This window comes from Haemaphysalis longicornis, unplaced genomic scaffold (genome assembly GCF_048455015.1).
Source record: "Haemaphysalis longicornis isolate Haplotype H1 unplaced genomic scaffold, Haemaphysalis longicornis Haplotype H1 scaffold_10, whole genome shotgun sequence".
Lineage (NCBI taxonomy): Eukaryota > Metazoa > Arthropoda > Arachnida > Ixodida > Ixodidae > Haemaphysalis > Haemaphysalis longicornis.
Window position 1 is genome coordinate 24,861,838 of NW_027526204.1, and position 17,430 is coordinate 24,879,267.

Below are 17,430 nucleotides of genomic sequence, written 5' to 3' on the forward strand. Positions count from 1 at the left end.
AGACCAGAACGACTTATCTCCAAAAATCCCCCGACCTCTCCGGTCGAACTCATTTGGACCACGGCGCACACTGGTCTGGGAGGGAACGAGGCGGCCCACAGTTTGGCACGAGGGCTCACTATCCGTGCCGGGGCTAGCCTCACCGCCTACCATGGTGCCCGTTCCGCGAGGGACCGACTTATCACCTATCACGACATCGTCGTGCATGACCGCCTCGCCCGCCGCCATTACCCCCCGCTCATCCAGGGCTCACCAACTATCAGGAACGCCTCTGGTGACTTTTGCTAACGAATACCCTCTCGTCGGGCAGTACTCCATCGCATCTACCCCGCGCAGTATCCCTCACCGAACTGCCTCCTCTGTGGCGCCCCCGCCACACTTGTCCACTCCATGTGGGCATGCCCTCAAGACCCCTTCCAGTATGTAAATAGTGATGAGCAGTGGGAGCGTGCGCTGGGAAGCTCGGACCTGGATGTGCAAACACTTCTGGTCACAAGAGCTGCCACCGTCGCCGCTAGACTCCAACCGGTGGCCACCACGCATTGCTAAACCAGAAGACTCAATAAAAGTATTTCTCTCTCTCTCTCTCTGGTATTGACACTGACATCAACAGAGGATATATATTGGCATATAGAACTCAGACGGAACATCTTGCATTCAATTGACAAAGCATGCAGACGCCAAGCGATGCCGAGTTATGCCAAGTAAAGAGTTAAAAACCTACTAACGTCGTAATATTATTTAGAACATTTATTTGGGGCACATTAAGCCAATAACAATAGCATCAGTATGTAGTTCATTTCCTCCTCAATACAACCGTAAAGAAATGTTTATAGAAATCCTTTTAAAAAAACAACGTACTGAAAACGCCTCTAAGGCTAGGCGCGTATGCAATAAAAGTGTCGCCGAGAAAATTGCAGTTGGTTTCATTACACGTGACAGTTTCATCTATTCAGCATTTGAAAAAAAAAACACTTCAGAATGCAGCTCCATAAGACTTGCTGCTGGGCTAGTTGATTCATAGTCTTCACAAAGGAGGTTAGCGCTTCTAAGAAACAAGAAAAACGACAGAAACATCGGACAGGATGGGTGCTACCTCAGAGAGTGATTGTAGGGTTTAACGCGCCAACGCAACGCAGGCGGTGAGGCGCGCCGTAGTGGAGGGCTCCGGATTAATTTTGACCATCTGGGGATCGTTTACGGGCGCCGAAATCTCGCACGCACAGGGGGCGTTTTTGCTATTTGCCTCCATCAGAAAAGGGGCCGCCGCGGCCGGGAATCGAACCCACGTCATCGTGCTCAGCCGCCCACAACGCCTTATCTACTGAGCCACCGCGGCGGGTCCAGTGCTACTTCAGCTGATGCTACATTGTCGTACATGTAGCACGAACAAAACCCTCGAGCATGCGCAGCGTGACCCGTTCAATGCACAACTTCTTAATAACCACCACAAGAAACACAGATACCCTCGTCCTGTACCCTAAGTCATTTTAGATAAAAATTTCAATTCAGAAGAAAAAGACCCACAGAGGTATTACTGACACAACCATTGCCACATTATAAAAAGGTTCCAGTATTTCATGTGCATTTGCATCACGGCTTATGCCCAAACTCTTAATTTCACTTAGCTGTGCAACACAATTACAGGTCCTGCAATGTGCGTGCAAGTGCGCAGTGCCACCGTGTCTTAAAGCCAATGCACGTTCCTGTGCTTGATCATTATACACCGCCACGTCTGGCCGATACAGGCCTTCCTGAACATCAGTACAATCTCTTCATGCGTGGCACATATGCGTGCACACAGGGCAGAGAGCTTCCTAGGCGCAGAAAAGACAACGGAGATGCAGTGCTTTTTCGCCACCTTCTTTATGTGGTTTTAAACGTTGGGCACACAAGGCACCACTTCCATGCTTATTGTCTTGCGCAACGAAACCGCCCTTGCATTTTCCCCGCCACTTTTCGTCTTCTGCAGCAAGGATTCTGCAACCGCTGTAATACCCGACCACAAAAAACCAGCTGAAACCAAACTTTCACACTGTTTTTGGAAGGCTTGGTGCGTTTTGTGAAAGCATGACCTCACGAGAGCAAACTCTGGCACAGGCCTGCACTTGCACGCTTTACTTATAATTTCTTTGAGTGTGAAGAGCTGAATGGCATCAGTGCATTGTCTTTTTTCCCCGGGGTGAAAAGGGCCGGCAGGTGTGGTATGAAATAAAAAACTCAATGTGAACTGGTTATGAATATTTAAAAACTGAAAAGGATATCTAAAAAAGTCATTTCTGTGGGTGTTCAGCCTGCTGGCTCTGTTCCCACATGCTGGCTCCACGCCATTTGCATTGCACACAATGAATTGCAACGAAAAGGCAGGTAATGAAATCCACCCCACTATTTTGGAAAGGCTAGGTGGGATAACCACGTTTACAATTTATTCTAGTCATATAACACGTCAACACCGGACAATGAGCACAGTATAAACATTTAGCATTCTCGAATCGCTCATCTACAGATGATAACCTGCTCATGAGGAAGCGCGCGTCAGGATGCAGGCCGACTCGCCGCGGCATTGTTGATAGAAGAATGAATACGCTGTTTTGCACCATCGGAAAATGGCATCCTCCACTTTATCATTTCTTTTAGACACCGATTTAAAGATAGACGCACCCCAGTGCAGCCTCCAGCTTAATTATATCGCTAACGCCATCATCTCAGCAGCCCGCAGCTTCACTAGGCAAACCGTCCCACAGTGGTTTTCGTGCTACGCTGCTGCCTGACATGCAGAAAAACGTATCTCAGGCACTTCCCCAGTACTGCTCGTTCTTCCTTTCGGTTATCAAGACGTGTTTACTGTATTTTGATGCCGAGTGAGGCTTTTAATGCAGAGTATTTGATGTATTTTGATGCCGATCCCTTGTGCCCTTCCACTGTGAGGAGCGTGCGGAGCAGATGACCCACGCAGCCCAGCCAATCAGATTGCACACCTGCTGTCACATGCGGTCAGTAGCAAATTGGGTGGCGCCTTGTCTTTTTTTCTATTCGATTTTACTCTCAACCACGCTCGCAACCAATGGACGAAACGAAGCAGTACTGGCCGGGAGTCAAAAACGAATAGACGCACTTTCGAAAAAAACAAGATGGGTGCCATAGCACATGCAGAACACGAGGTGCATGTCATCGAAAAAATGCGATTTTTGCTTCGCTTCTTGGTCTATTTTAAAAGTTGTCAGCGCTATAAATTGGATTGGTCTGGATATTTGGCTGGCCATAAAAATAGCTCCACTTTCCAAAAATGATGATTTTAAACTCAATTTTTGGAGAAATTTTGGGATTCTGAGACGCCCTGTAACCATTAAAGTTTGTATGCTTCCTTTAAAGTAACATATATGTCCTAAAGCCTTATTTAGGTCCATTTGATCAATACAGTGACTTATCCAAATATTGGAAACTCAGCCAATTGTAGGCTTCCAGGTTGCATTGTCATATCTGTGTGCTGCAGCTGTGACAGAGGCAGTGCCGAATTTGCTTTAATTTGTAAATGAAAAAATTCAATTAGTTTCTTATTTTCGCACTAATCCTGAAAATTATTTTTGTGTGCATAACCGAACAAGAAAATCATACCAAGGACGTGAAATGTACTTCAAACAAAAAAGCTGCAAAATACTTTAAAGGTTGAACAGGAGGGGCAGATCCCGCCCTAACCTCATTAGTGTTTGGAGATCAGGGGCGTAATAATGTAGACTTCTAAAAAACAGTACAAGGGAAAGGTTGAGTAGACGATACATGTAAGCAAACACCCTGCACTTTCGCCTGATTTTAGACGAGATTCACTACATCTTTCAACGTTATTCCTTGTAACGAAATGACTCTCAGCCACCGACCCGCAAGCTGTTCCTTTCTTGTCCCCTCTTTGTTCGGAACTGCAATGACTCGTGAATTTACAAAGGTGATACGGCTGCTTTGGTAGCACCTTATCACACAACGGCAGCTGTGCTGTCTGAGGGCGGTTCAGTGCAAACGAACCACGTGGCTAGGCCAGGGTTTTATTTATTTACTTTTTATTTATTTACAATACTTTCAGGGCCAAGTGGCACTACAGAAAGGAGTGGGGGGGGATACAGAACTATGACATCCAACAATGGTAGTACATTGCCGAGAGTACATAGTAATATTACACACTAACAAATGAGGTTTTGTAGGGCAGTCTTGAATTGGGAATGTTCTGAGATGGCAGCAGTGGAGGTGGGAAGATGGTTCCAGTCAACGCTGGTTCTTGGAGGTTAGTGGGACAAGAAGGAACACCAACTTTGTTTACATGGTCTATGCGAGATGAAATATATGAAGGTGGAAGCATAAGCTGTTCTCAGGTGAATGATATGGAAAAATATTTTTTGGAAAAGGCAAAGACGATGATATTTGCGACGTGCCGACAAGTCAGGCAGGCCAAGAACAGATTTCATTGAGGTGACACTGGCATTACGGCTATAGTTTGATAAAATGAAACGAGTCGCAGGATTCTGAATGTCTTCAATGGATTGGGTGAGCGTGATTTTGCCGCGATCCCAGATTGCGCAGGCGTACTCTAATTTTGGACGAACGAGTGACTTATAAAGTGTTAATTTAACATCTGACGGCACGAAGTAGAAGTTCTGGCGCAAATACCCGAGCATGCGGTTGGCATTGTTATGTAATCTACATGCATATTCCAAGTAAGATCTTTCGTGATATGAAGCCCGAAATACTTGTAAAAGTCAACGAAAGAGAGGGGAATATTATTCAAATGATAAGCATGCGGGTTGTTATGCAGCCTAGATATTCGCATGGTTTTGCATTTAGTGATATTTAGTTTCATAAGCCATTTGTCGCACCAATTAGAAATGCTGTTAAGATCATCCTGGAGTTCATGCAAATCATTGGGGCAGTTAATTTTGTGGTATAAGACACAGTCATCTGCAAACAGTTTAATGGATGAGTGAGTGACGCAGCTGGGAAGGTCGTTAACATAAACGAGAAAGAGAAGTGGCCCCAGGACTGACCCTTGTGGCACACTGGCAGAGACAGGAGATGATGCGGATGAAAAACCATTAGCAATGACGTATTGTGTGCGGTTAGAAAGGAAACTTTTGATCCAAAAAAAGTACATTGTCATCTATGTTAAGCTTGCTGAGTTTGAGAATAAGTAAATCATGCGAAACAGAATCGAATGCCTTGGCGAAGTCGAGGAAAACACAGTCAGTATCACAACCCTTGTCTACATTAATGAACAGATCGTTATAGTGAAAGAAAGCAACTGCGTTTCACAAGATAGATATTTTCTGAAGCCATGTTGGCAATTACTAAAAAATGAATTAGACTCTAAGTACCTGATAAGATGGGAACACAAATTATGCTCAAACATTTTACAGGGAATACTCGTTAAAGATATACGATGGAGTTGCCAGGAAAATGTGAATCACCAGACTTGTGAAGAGGAACCACCTTCCCTTTTATCCAATCAGCAGGAAGAGCACTTTGCTGTAAAGATTGCGCAAAAATTTTAGACAAAATGATGGCCGAGCACAGTTCTGTACATTTGAGCATTTTTGAATTAATCGAGTCCGGGCCAGAAGAAGAAATTTTTAGGTCCGTAATTAGTTTGCGAACACCAGGCCAGTCTATAGTTATTGAATCCATACACTCAAAAGTTTCGCTGTGCACAACAGGAATACAAGTGGGAGAATCATGGTTGAAAGCTGCAGAAAACGCGTTATTAAGGACAGTGCAGCATTCATCAACTGGAACCGGGAGATCATCAGTGGAAGTGAGCTGGATCAAACTTGTTTTAGTACCACTTACTATGTTCCAAAATTTTCGTGGGTTAGTTTGTAAGAGCATAGGTAGTGTGTTGCTAAAGAATTTTTGCTTTGCACTGCGCACTGCCTTTGTGAATTCTGCGTTAGCTTGCTGATAGTCCATCCATCGGGCTGCCTTATTCGCACGTTTTGCTTTACGAAACATACGCTTCTTTTTGTTGCGTAAACGGCCTAAATGGTTGGAAAACCATGGAGAACGTGGGTTTGAGCAAATTTTTTTCTTAGGTACGTGTTTATCGATCAATGATAACACTTTATTTCTGTAAAGGGACCAATTCTCATTGACCAAGCGTTCTTCAAAGTTTTCCAAAAATTCCTCTGTGAATTGTTCCAATTCGGTCGTGATTAGTTCAATGTTCGCTCTAGAGTAATCCTGAAATATTTTAACTGTTTTCTTTGACGGTACCTGTGCCTTAAGCGTGAAGTGAAGTACTAAATGGTCGCTTATTTTACTAAGGTAAGTAAGAGGAGAGATCAAGTCGGGAGTAGTAGTCAGAATTAAATCCAAAGTGTTAGAACTACTGGCAGAAATACGAGTGGGTTTGTGGACGATCTGTGCGAGATTAAAGTCGTGGCATAGGTTTATAAAATTCGAACACTCAAAAGAGGTATGTTTAAGCGTGATCGAGTCACTGTTCCACACAATATCTGGGAAGTTGAAGTCGCCCAATAAAAACAATGGAGCGTTGGGATATCGAACAATTAGCTGGTTAAGGGCATCGTGTAGATCACTGCAAAAGGAAGGTGAGGTTGTAGGTGGTCTATAACAAGCGCAAAAAATAAAGTCCCGGTTAGAAATAGTCACGCGCACACAGACAAGTTCTAATGCTGTACAGATAAGGACGGTAGAAGAAACTAGGGTGTCACTGACAGCAATCAGTACACCACCACCAGACCAAACATCACGGTCAAAACGATAAAATGTGTACGTTTTTTCACATTCCAGTATTTCATTGTTCTTTATTTTTGCCGAAAGCCAAGTTTCCGTTAAAACTACGATATCGGCGTTACAGGAATCAACAGCAGAGGAGAGTTCAGTTCGTTTGCCGATTACACTTCTTATGTTAGTGAAAAGTATCGACACGTTTTGCGACTGCCTGGCGATGGGTTGCTACAATGCACCATGACTATCCGAGCTTGTTGAGGAGTCGTTAGCTTGCGCATGCGTGTCTCGGGGGGAATCAACTTCACAGACAACTAATGACTAATATATGAAAGCACTGCATTAAGAGATTTTACAAAAATGAAGACTAAAGAAACGCACAGAAAACTGCTTTTCTGGCACTTGGGTCTTGTCTCGGCATTGACGGCATGTCAGCTGGCCTGCCTGCGTGCACAATGGACCTCTCCCGGGGTACGTCACGCGGCGGCCGTGACGTCACGGAAAGCGCACGTGCTGGGTGTGGCCGGGAGGTTGGTTGGCAAAACATTCGGACCGGCGCGCGGGGCGTATGCAGTGAGGCCGCATTAGACACGCGCAAAAGTGGAGTTTTTGTTTATGTGCTCGCTTTTCTGATGCCGGTGGGCTGCTGTGCTCTCGGCTACGGAAATCTTGCGAGCAAAATCAGCGGCATCAGACTTTTCGGAGTCCCCAAAGAGGTAAATTCGGCGTGTATTGTGGATGCGCGCAATGTGCCGAAGAGGCTGGTAGCCAAATCAGCGACATGGTCTGCTCTTACTCATAGCAACGTTTCTCATTCTCGAACTTCTGCTGTTCTTCAAAGCGCAGTCATATCGTCTAAATTGGCAGTCCGCGCTGATTACTGCCATGAAATGATGCTGTTTATTAATCATCTTGGGGTGAGATGGAAACTTCCTTGCTGGGAAATATTGTCATGTTTTGATGAGATAGAGTACTGTATTAAAAATACAATGAATGCCTGACCTGCTTAGCTATGCAGGTCAAGAAGTATCCGCGATAGCCGCCTGCCGCCAAATCGACCACGACAAGTTTGGTCGTATGGGGAGATCTGTTCAAGACGAACGAAATTCGTTGCTTGTAAATGCAATGAAGTTTTACCTTGATCAAAGATATTATGCCTTGAAGACGCGGCAAAACTGATATGCTTGCCGTGCTCACATGCATGTAGCATCATGCCTTCGGCGTGAGATGGGCCGCTACGCGTCTCGAAAAAACTCGATATCTGTTGGCCCTAAACGAATGGACTCAGTGAATGTATTCTTTTGTTGCGGCCTCCCGACGCCGGTGAATTCAGCGGGTGTTCAAGGACACTAACTTTAACTATCATGAAATAATAAGTACCGATAATTATTTTAGTGCCACTGTCGCAAGCTATACGCACTAACAATATGTGGCTGCTATGTTACTCTCACAATGGCGATGAGCCGTTTCGCGATTTTACTGGGGAAAAATGTAACAAAGCAATCGGTCACCTACGTAGAGCACGACATCATCGCGATAATTTTATTTGAATAATTTTTGGTTTTTGCTCTTTATATTTTTGTTTCGTTGCTGCTAATTTTACTTTTAAATATTTTCATGCTTTACCTTTCCTTTCCCCCCTCGACATGAAATCTTTCGTAAGCCACTGTATCCGGGCGACACAGAGATACCAAGAACAGGGAGCGTATACGCTGCATGAGGCACCGCGCTCGAGCTTAAGCGGACCACGAAAACAACAATGAATGAGCTTTCCTTGGTATGTGTCCTAACATAAAGCATCATAACAAAACATTCTTGGAACGCGTCGCAAACGCACCAATCTTCAGAATGACTCGTTAATGCTGTTCTGTCACGCACTGATTATCCGAAAGCGTCACTCGTCATATACGAAAGTGTTGCGGAGGTTGTTGGTGCAGAAAGCTACATGGAGGTGCGACGTCCGCAGCTAGGATAGCTAGACCCCACCTGTAATGTAGGCGGCCAGCGACGGCCCGAACCATCGGCACATCATTCCTTTCGGGCACCGCGCGGCCAGGCCGGGCCGGCGGCGCAGGCGCGTTCTGCCAACCGAAGACGCATTTCGCGGCCGCCAGCAGGCGCCACCCGTCGCGCACGTGCGCTTCGTGACGTCACGCTGTTTACATACAGGGAGAGGTCCATTCAGCGTGAGCCAGCGTCGCTAACCAATTTTGGCCACAACACGCCACATTGCGCCTGAAGAAACCCTACATTGCCCTACACAATATTGTAGGTGGTGCTACATTTTTCCCTATGCTAAAGAATTACTATTCCGCAGCATAGGTCAATTTAGTGGCTATTTGAATGTCTTTGTTTTAGGTTGTGTATTTTTATTTGCTTCTTTTGGCACTTTTACAGCGAAGATACATATGCTTCCATTTTACAATTCAGCATGTGCAGAAAAATTGGCATATAATGAAAATTCTCGGCTTCCAGAGATATGACATCGTGCTGCCTTCTTGAAGGCTTCCCGGAATTATGTTTTGGTCGGTGCTTGTGCCGTGGTGATATGTGCACCTTTAAGAGCTTCCAGAGCAACGTTTTGACCGGTGCTTTTACCTTCTAAGAGCTCACATCACTGGTTACCCATTCACACATGCACGGGGGGTGAGGGCTGGATGCTTGCTAGCAGAGCGAGGCTTCATGCACTCACCAGTTGAGAACCATTCTAATAAAATGGCTACAACAAAAGTGTAACCTTTGTGTATTTCAAAAAATCCGAAAACACGTGGCAAGTAGCCGTGAAGACGATTCCAACTGCACTTCGAGTTTCATTTAATTTTCATGATTAGTACTTCACCGTGAAGTCCTCAATATTGGGAAACGGACATCCACATGTTTGTCTGCTTAGTAAAATTATAGACCTTCCAACTTTCATTCAGATAAATGGCTAAGTATGCTCAATCGCAAGTTACAAAATAAATGTGGTTTGTATCGTCGGCTCCTTCGACTCCACCCAGCTTCACTGGTCATCCTTTTTCAGAAAGTAGGACACTGAATTTTTTATTCGTTGTTGATCAGCTCCTGATTCAAATTATTTCTATCCCATGTAAACGGCAAGCAGATACTAATTGTGTGAAGTCATCGAAAGCACCATGCAAGTGGCAGTTATATAGTTTCATATTATTATACACTTACTGCCAACATTCACTCTTTCCTCCATGTTGATAATGGAGGACAGCTCTGTTGCACATAGTGAACATTTCATCTTTATGATGTCTTTCCTCTCTGCATACATTCCACTTGCACTGTCGTTTTCTGATGAGTCTGACCTATACGCTCTATGCATGCGGATGTTGAAACCCATTGTATCAAAGAATAATGTTGTACTTCAGCAGGTTCATTTGGTAAAACTCAAAATCACCCTACGCTGGCGGAAAGCTGGCTGAACGGCACTACGGCCCAATGATAAGAGAAAAATCGATAGAACACCCTACAAGATGGCAAATATTGTACAGTTGGTAACACTGGCGTCAGGTGAAGGATGAATCTTCTTAGATACAACCAGCTTGCACTCAAACAAAGAGGAAGGAAGTGCAACACAAGGACAGCCGCTGGTCTAAGTAAATTTTAACATCAGTAAGAGTGAATATAAACACTCAACACACAACAAAAGGTAATAAAAAGACACTATGCATGACCGAAACAAGTTTACAAATGTCACGGTGCTGACACAACTAGATATACACAAGCTACCGTCAAGGCACATGCAGATATGCAATCTCGTTAGGATAGAGACACACGGTTGTTTGGCTCACACACTTATCACCTTGTTCTTCTATATGGAATGCCTCCGTGATTTCGTGGGTTGTTTGATCACGGTGCCTAAATACAATGTTAGTGGCAGGAAAATTAGGTTTGCATATGCTGCACTTAGGACAATGCGAAGATGAGATGATAGAGGGCCCTTCAATGACAATTCATGTTCTTTCAAACGCACGTTGATACAGCGGCCAGTTTGTCCAACATAAGTTCGGCAACAGGGTAAAGGAATGCTGTACACAACTCCTGTTGCGCAGGCAACATACCGGTTCTTGTGTTTAACACCACAACTGTCCCCTTTCGTATCACTTCCCCACTCTATCTTTCTGTCAAGCCTGCCATAACGCAACTTGTTGCGAGTCGTGATAGCCACTAGCACTCCATAGCGATGGCCCACATTTTTTAGGACGTGCGTGATTGTATGAATGTGGGATGATGGCAACTTTGGGCTTTTGGGTGTCCTCTGCAAATCCCAGCAGCCAGACTTTGTTTTTAGGATTTTGAGAAGTTTTTCACATGGCCATGACAAGAGGCCCTGTGGAAATCCAGCCTCGATTAACATTTTAACTTGCTCATTGAAACTGTCTGTCATCAAGTGTTGGCACGATTTCAAAACTGCTCAGCGAAAACATGAGAAGGCAATAGCGTTTTTAACAAGCTTGGAACAGCCCGATGAGTAGTTCATCAAAGGCTTGACCGATCATGGTGCATACATCCAGCAGACATGCTCCTTATCAAACCAAAGATACAAATCCAGATACAAGATGCCATTCTGTTTTGTTGTTTCATTCGTGAAATTGAGCCCCAGGTCACTTTGCTTAAAGGATGAATCGTCAGTACATACAGCCGGACGGCAGATGGACCATTCTCAAGCAATGGCAAATTTTCACGACACACAACATGTGTGCATAGTCTGCTTTCACTGGTGATGACTAAGTTAAGTGTTAAACCAGTCACTTTTGTTGGGGTTATAAACGCATATATTTCCTAGAAATGTATGGAACACAGAGTGGAATAATGACAGAGCAAACCAGTGCATGGACATGGGCAGGGCATGTAATGCGAAGGCAAGATAACCATTGGTCATTAAAAGTAACAGTGGATCCTACAGAAGGCAAGTGCGGCAGGGGGTGGCAGAAATTTAGATGGGCAGATGAGATCAAGAAGTTTGCGGGGATAAATTGGTCGCAGTTAGAACAGCAAGGGGATAATTGGAGGTTATCGAAGAGATGAAGGCCCTGCAGTGGGCCTAGGCAGGCTTACGACGATGATTTGAGGCTCTCATATGCACCAATTCTTGTTGTCACTTTGGCCCGGTGGCTGATGATTGAGGGTAGTCCCATTTAATGCAACTTTCATCGGAGTGTGTAAGAATAAAAATCCCACCCCTTTCTCGTGTTCTTCTTTAGGCGTGAGCAAAATGCAGATTCTGTTAGCTGTACAAATGCTGCAAGTCAGACGATTCATCCCAAAAGCAATGCATACAAAACAGTAGCGGACAGATTAGTGAAGCATAGCTGAAATTGGTGGGAGACATCACGGAGCAGCTGAGCGTCAGGAGCAATACTGAGGGGAACATTCAGGTTTTCAAGAACACAAATGAACCGAGGAGGAAATGAACCTTTGTATTAAATTGCTGTTTTGATTGACAATAAGACCAGTAATCCAATCAGTTCAACAAAGATAAAAAAGGAGGTGATTACCAGGACATTGCTTTATTTAACATATGTACATTCAGGTATCGGTGGCTGGTGTTTCAGAACCCCTTTTGACTGTTTCTGGGCAAAACGTTTCTGACACCCAAAGATTATAGCGTATTTACAATATGTCATCCTTCATTAAATATCCTTAAAACAATTAGTTTTTGACAAATGCTACAGGCATTAGATTTTTCTCTATGATGGAATCTTGCATGATATATCAAACATCCTTTTTGCATTAGATAGCAAACAGCTTTTCTCAAGAGTGCAATTGCTTGTGCAGAACAGTTGTTGCCAAATGGTAGTTGTCACCAAAGTGCAATCATTTAAGACTAACAAAAAGCTTTGAGAAAAAGATCTCCCAATGTGAACACACCCTGCAAAGGATAAAATTGTTAACGCAATTACCCAAGTGACTCCCACGAGTGACTTGTCCGACGGTTACTGTCGACATAATGCCTGGTGTTAGTGCAGTACAAAGAAGTGTCTTTTAGCAAGCTGATTCTCTCAATCGATACACATGTACGGGTTCCCACTGAAGTGTAATTCTTCATGAGCAATCACCTCCCCTTTCTATACGTAAATCTGACAGGAGATGTAGAATTATGGCCTTTTCTGAGAGTGCACCCCTTCATGTGTGACCAAGCTGGACTATGAGTAAAGCTCTTTTGACAGGTTCTACAGACTGTTTTTCAAGAGAGTGCAGTCTTTCATGAGACCAGGTGAACTTTGTGAGTAAAGCTTTTCTGAGAGATGACACACAGAGCCCTTGATGAGAATGCACTGTTTCATGCGTGACCAGGTGAGTTTTTTTTGTAAAGCTCTTCTTACAGCTGCTGCACACAAAAGGCCCCTCAACGGAGTGAAATTTTTCATGTTTAATCAGGTTGGGTCTTCGAGCAAAGCACTTCTGACAGGTGCTACCACATACAGCCTCTCGCTCGCCAGAGTGAAATCTTTTATGATCCAGCAAGCTGGAACTGTGTCTACAGCTCTTCTTACAGGTGCTACCAACATAGCTTCTCACAAGAGGGCAACCCCTCATGAACAACCAGGTGCCTGCTTTGAGTAAAGCTCCTCTAAGAGGTGCTGTACACATACGGCCTACCGCCAAAGTGCAATTTCTCATGAACAACCAGGCACCTTCTTTGAGCAAAGCTCTTCTGACAGGCGCTGCACACATGCGGCCTTTCGCCAGAGAGCAATTTCTCATGATCAACCAGGTAGCTTCTGCTAGCGAAGCTCTTCTGACAGGTGTTGCACACATACGGCTTCTCACCAGAGTGTGATCTTTCATGAACAACCAGGCTAGTTTTGTGAGTAAAGCTCTTCTGAAAGGTGCTGCACACATGCGGTCTCTCGCGAGAGTGCACTTTCTCATGATCAACCAGGGGGCTTCTGCTGGTGAGGTTCTAACAGGTGCCGCACACATACGGCCTCTCGTCAGAGTGCAATTTCTCATGATCAACCAGGGGGCTTCTGCTAGTGAAGCTCTTCTGACAGGTGTTGCACACATACGGCTTCTCACCAGAGTGTGATCTTACATGAACAAGGGTAGTTTTGTGAGTAAAGCTCTTCTGACAGGTCCTGCACTCATGCGGCCTCTCGCCAGAGTGCAATTTCTCGTTATCAACCAGGGGGCTTCTGCTAGTGAAGCTCTTCTAACAGGTGCCGCACACATACAGCCTCTCGCCAGAGTGGGATTGCTCATGAACAACCAAGAATCTTTTATGAGTAAACCTCTTCTGACAAGTGGTGCACACATGCGGCCTCTCGCCAGAGTGCAATTTCTCATGATCAACCAGGTGGCGTCTTTGAGTAAAGCTCTTCCGACAGGTGGTGCACACATACGGCCTCTCGCCAGAGTGCAATTTCTCATGATCAACCAGGTTGCTTCTTCGAGTAAAGCTCTTCTGACAGGTGGTGCACACATACGGCCTCTCGCCAGAGTGCAATTGTTCATGAACAACCAGGCTAGCTCTTCGAGTAAAGCTCTTCTGACAGGTGCTGCACGCATATGGCCTCTCGCCAGAGTGCAATCTTTCATGAACAACCAGGTGGCGTCTTTGAGTAAAGGTCTTCTGACAAGTGCTGCACACATACGGCCTCACACCAGAGTGCAATCTTTCATGAAGAACCAGGCTACCTCTCTGAGTAAAGCTCTTCTGACAGGTGGCGCACACATATGGCCTCTCGCCAGAGTGCAATTGTTCATGAACAACCAGGCTAGCTCTTCGAGTAAAGCTCTTCGGACAGGTGCTGCAGGCATATGGCCTCTCGCCAGAGTGCAATCTTTCATGAACAACCAGGTGGCGCCTTTGAGTAAAGGTCTTCTGACAAATGTTGCACACATACGGCCTCTCGCCAGAGTGCAATCTCTGATGAAGAACCAGGTGGCTTCTTTGAGTAAAGCTCTTCTGACAGGTGGTGCACAGATACGGCCTCTCGCCAGAGTGCAATTTCTCATGATTAACCAGGTGGCGTCTTTGAGTAAAGGTCTTCTGACAAGTGCTGCACACATACGGCCTCACGCCTGAGTGCAATCTTTCATGATCAATCAGGTGGCGTCTTTGAGTAAAGCTCTTCTGACAGGTGGTGCACTCATATGACTTCTCCCCAGTGTGCACTCTCTGGTGGCTGCACATGTTGCATTTTTCTAGAAACCTTTGTTTGCAAACAGTGTAGGTGGAGCACATTTTTCTGGCACACAATTTCACCTCACGACGGGGATAGTTGCATTGCTGACAGGACTGGCAGGAATGAAGCTTTCCTCTGAAATGAAATTTTTTCACGGTCACTTAAAAAACTTCTATGTTGGCAGAATAAGATACAAAAACAGGAAATATGGAATAAAGATATTGCAAGAATTGCATTTATACACAACAGTAAATTCAAGGTTTCTGCAAATTTTTTTTAAACAGAGTTCTGAACAACTTCTGTCAAGCATTGTTTAACAGAAAATGTGGCAGCAGGTTATATATCCACAGATCACATTACAAGTCCAGTACTTCAAATTTTCTCGCAATAAAAGAAAATTTTAATTAGGCCATACTAATTCTTCTCCGGTAGTGGGAATCATGTATGTTATTAAAGAAATATTTATACTTTACTCATTCTATGTACACAAACACATAAACAATAAGGGCTTGATATAGGTGATTTTAAGTTTAATCATGATTAGTTCATTTTCTGGGGCAATATGAAAGTTAATGAAAACCTCCAAAACAGTGTGGCTAACTTATACAGAAAACATAGCACGGTCATTCCACATGAAACATCCCAGCGCCAAAATCAGCCATTGCCAATTTTGTCGAAAAAATTTATGCTAGTTGGCAATTACGTATTGGAGGCCCACACACCGAGCATTTTCGTCAAAAAAATTTTGCAGTCATGTGAGCCCTCCTTGAAGTTTCTGCAAACAAGAAAAATGTGGTTGAACATAATAAATTTACATAAATAAACCATGTAGAATGAACAATATTGTAGACCCTTCATCTTGCCTTGCTGTTTGATGCCGCACCTTGAGTGAAGCCAAGAATTTTTAGTGTTGTATTTGTTAAAAATGCAAGAAACGGTGCGTTTTCAGAATTTTTTGCAAAGGCATCATAAAGCTTCAGCCCTAATATTTTCACCGTGCCATTGATAAATTCCTTGAATGTCTACTGAAAATAATGAAGGTTGATTACAGACTACTTTTTAGGCTAGTTGCTTACAAAAATGTTAAAAAATGAGTTTTTCTCCAACCTTCAGACCTACATGAAGCACCAAATCGCAACAGGTAAAATTACTTGGGACAGCTCGTTATATGCACCCAACATTTAGCGTTGCGCTCAGAAAATCGCAGTCGAGTAAATTTCGTTGGAGGCAAGAATTTTTTTTTAAGTTTGCAATTAGCCGCACTTATGTCCACTACTGAAGTGTGTCTTCAGGTCGGAATGCCTACATGCCTACGAACTTTTATGCGGCAGGCATGCGCACACCTGGCTCTCTGCTAAATGAACATTGTTTGCCACTTCACACCACAAAAATACACCATAAACAGCATATTTCGGCTAATTTGCCACTTTTCAATTAATGGGTCTATGCCAGTCAATTACGGGAAGTGAAGCGAGCCTGATCTGATTGTCTGATGTGAAGGAAGAAGAATTACAAAGTCGTTTTTCCCACTGCACCACACTCAACCTGGACCACAGACATCACGGCAGGATACCTCTTACAGCAAACATAAAATTTTTAGCCACTTGTCTCTTTTGCCTTGCGTTTTTTATCCACAGTGGTTCAAGTCTTCCCCAGTTGAATAGTTAGCATTAAAGAAACCAGCCTAGTTGTTCATTTTTGGTTGTTTACATGAATTTTTTGGAGCTTGAGTAGGATATAATGGCAATGTGAAGTGTTGAACGCATAGCTGGTCTGAAGTGTTGCGTTTCTTTGACTGGAATTGCCACGGCTAATCGTGAACCAAGCTGTGCTCTTGTTTCTTGTTTTAAAACATGGGAGCCAGATTAGTTATTTGTTTGACATTGTCTTTACCCCGGCATACAGGTCCTTTGCATTATTCTGATCCTGAAAAGGTCCCGATCTCTGGATACTTGCTCTCAGTGCAAGACTTTTGATTGCGCCTCTGATGTCATCACAAGCACTTTTGCCGTGTGGTGTGGCAAAGAAATTCCATTCTGCTGACAGTTTACACTCCACTTCGTGGTAGCAGAGATTCACGAAGTTCTCTTCTGTCAGAGAAATAATAAATTTTGTAGCTGACGCAGATCTTCTTTGTTTCGCAAGCACTGTGCTCGGAACTGTGTGTACTGCAACTGTGCCATGCTCCAAACAGTCCGAAATAACTGCACGAGTGTGCAGAAACCTCTGCAGGTGCGGTTTCCTGCTTGCCAAATAATGTAGCTACTGGGTGTAGTTGAACCTGTGAGTTGACGCAGTGGTGACTGTGGCGCGTATTGAACTATAGAGCTATATATTCTGCATACTTCATCACTATGATGGTCTCGTGCAGACTTCAGTTGGCTATAAGGTATCGGAAGTAGCTGGCTTGCTGCTCACTGATGGAATGGTGGACAATAAGATGGTTCAACATGTCCATGAACTTTGCCGAAAATTCTTCAGGCATCAAAACAATGGTCTCAGCATTACAATGTTTTCCACTGATCCATTGGTGGACGTGTGTCATCCTTAATCCCGAAGACGT

General features: G+C 44.2%; 1 protein-coding gene across 6 annotated transcripts in view; it reads right to left on the reverse strand.

Moving 5' to 3' along the window:
• The window catches only part of LOC144158306 (uncharacterized), a 47,133-nt gene that overhangs the window by 16,481 nt on the left and 13,222 nt on the right, over positions 1–17,430 (reverse strand). For 3 of the 6 annotated variants that reach the window (XM_077689121.1, XM_077689120.1, XM_077689122.1), the window contains one exon: positions 10,526–15,002. The exons of 1 other annotated variant lie outside the window; for it this stretch is intronic. In XM_077689121.1, coding sequence (XP_077545247.1) covers positions 13,892–14,926 — 1,035 coding nt within the window. In that variant the 5' untranslated portion in view covers positions 14,927–15,002 and the 3' untranslated portion in view covers positions 10,526–13,891. Of the gene's footprint in view, positions 1–10,525; positions 15,003–15,264; positions 15,643–17,430 lie in introns of those variants that run through there. 2 more of the 6 variants (XM_077689125.1, XM_077689124.1) reach the window with 2 other exon arrangements.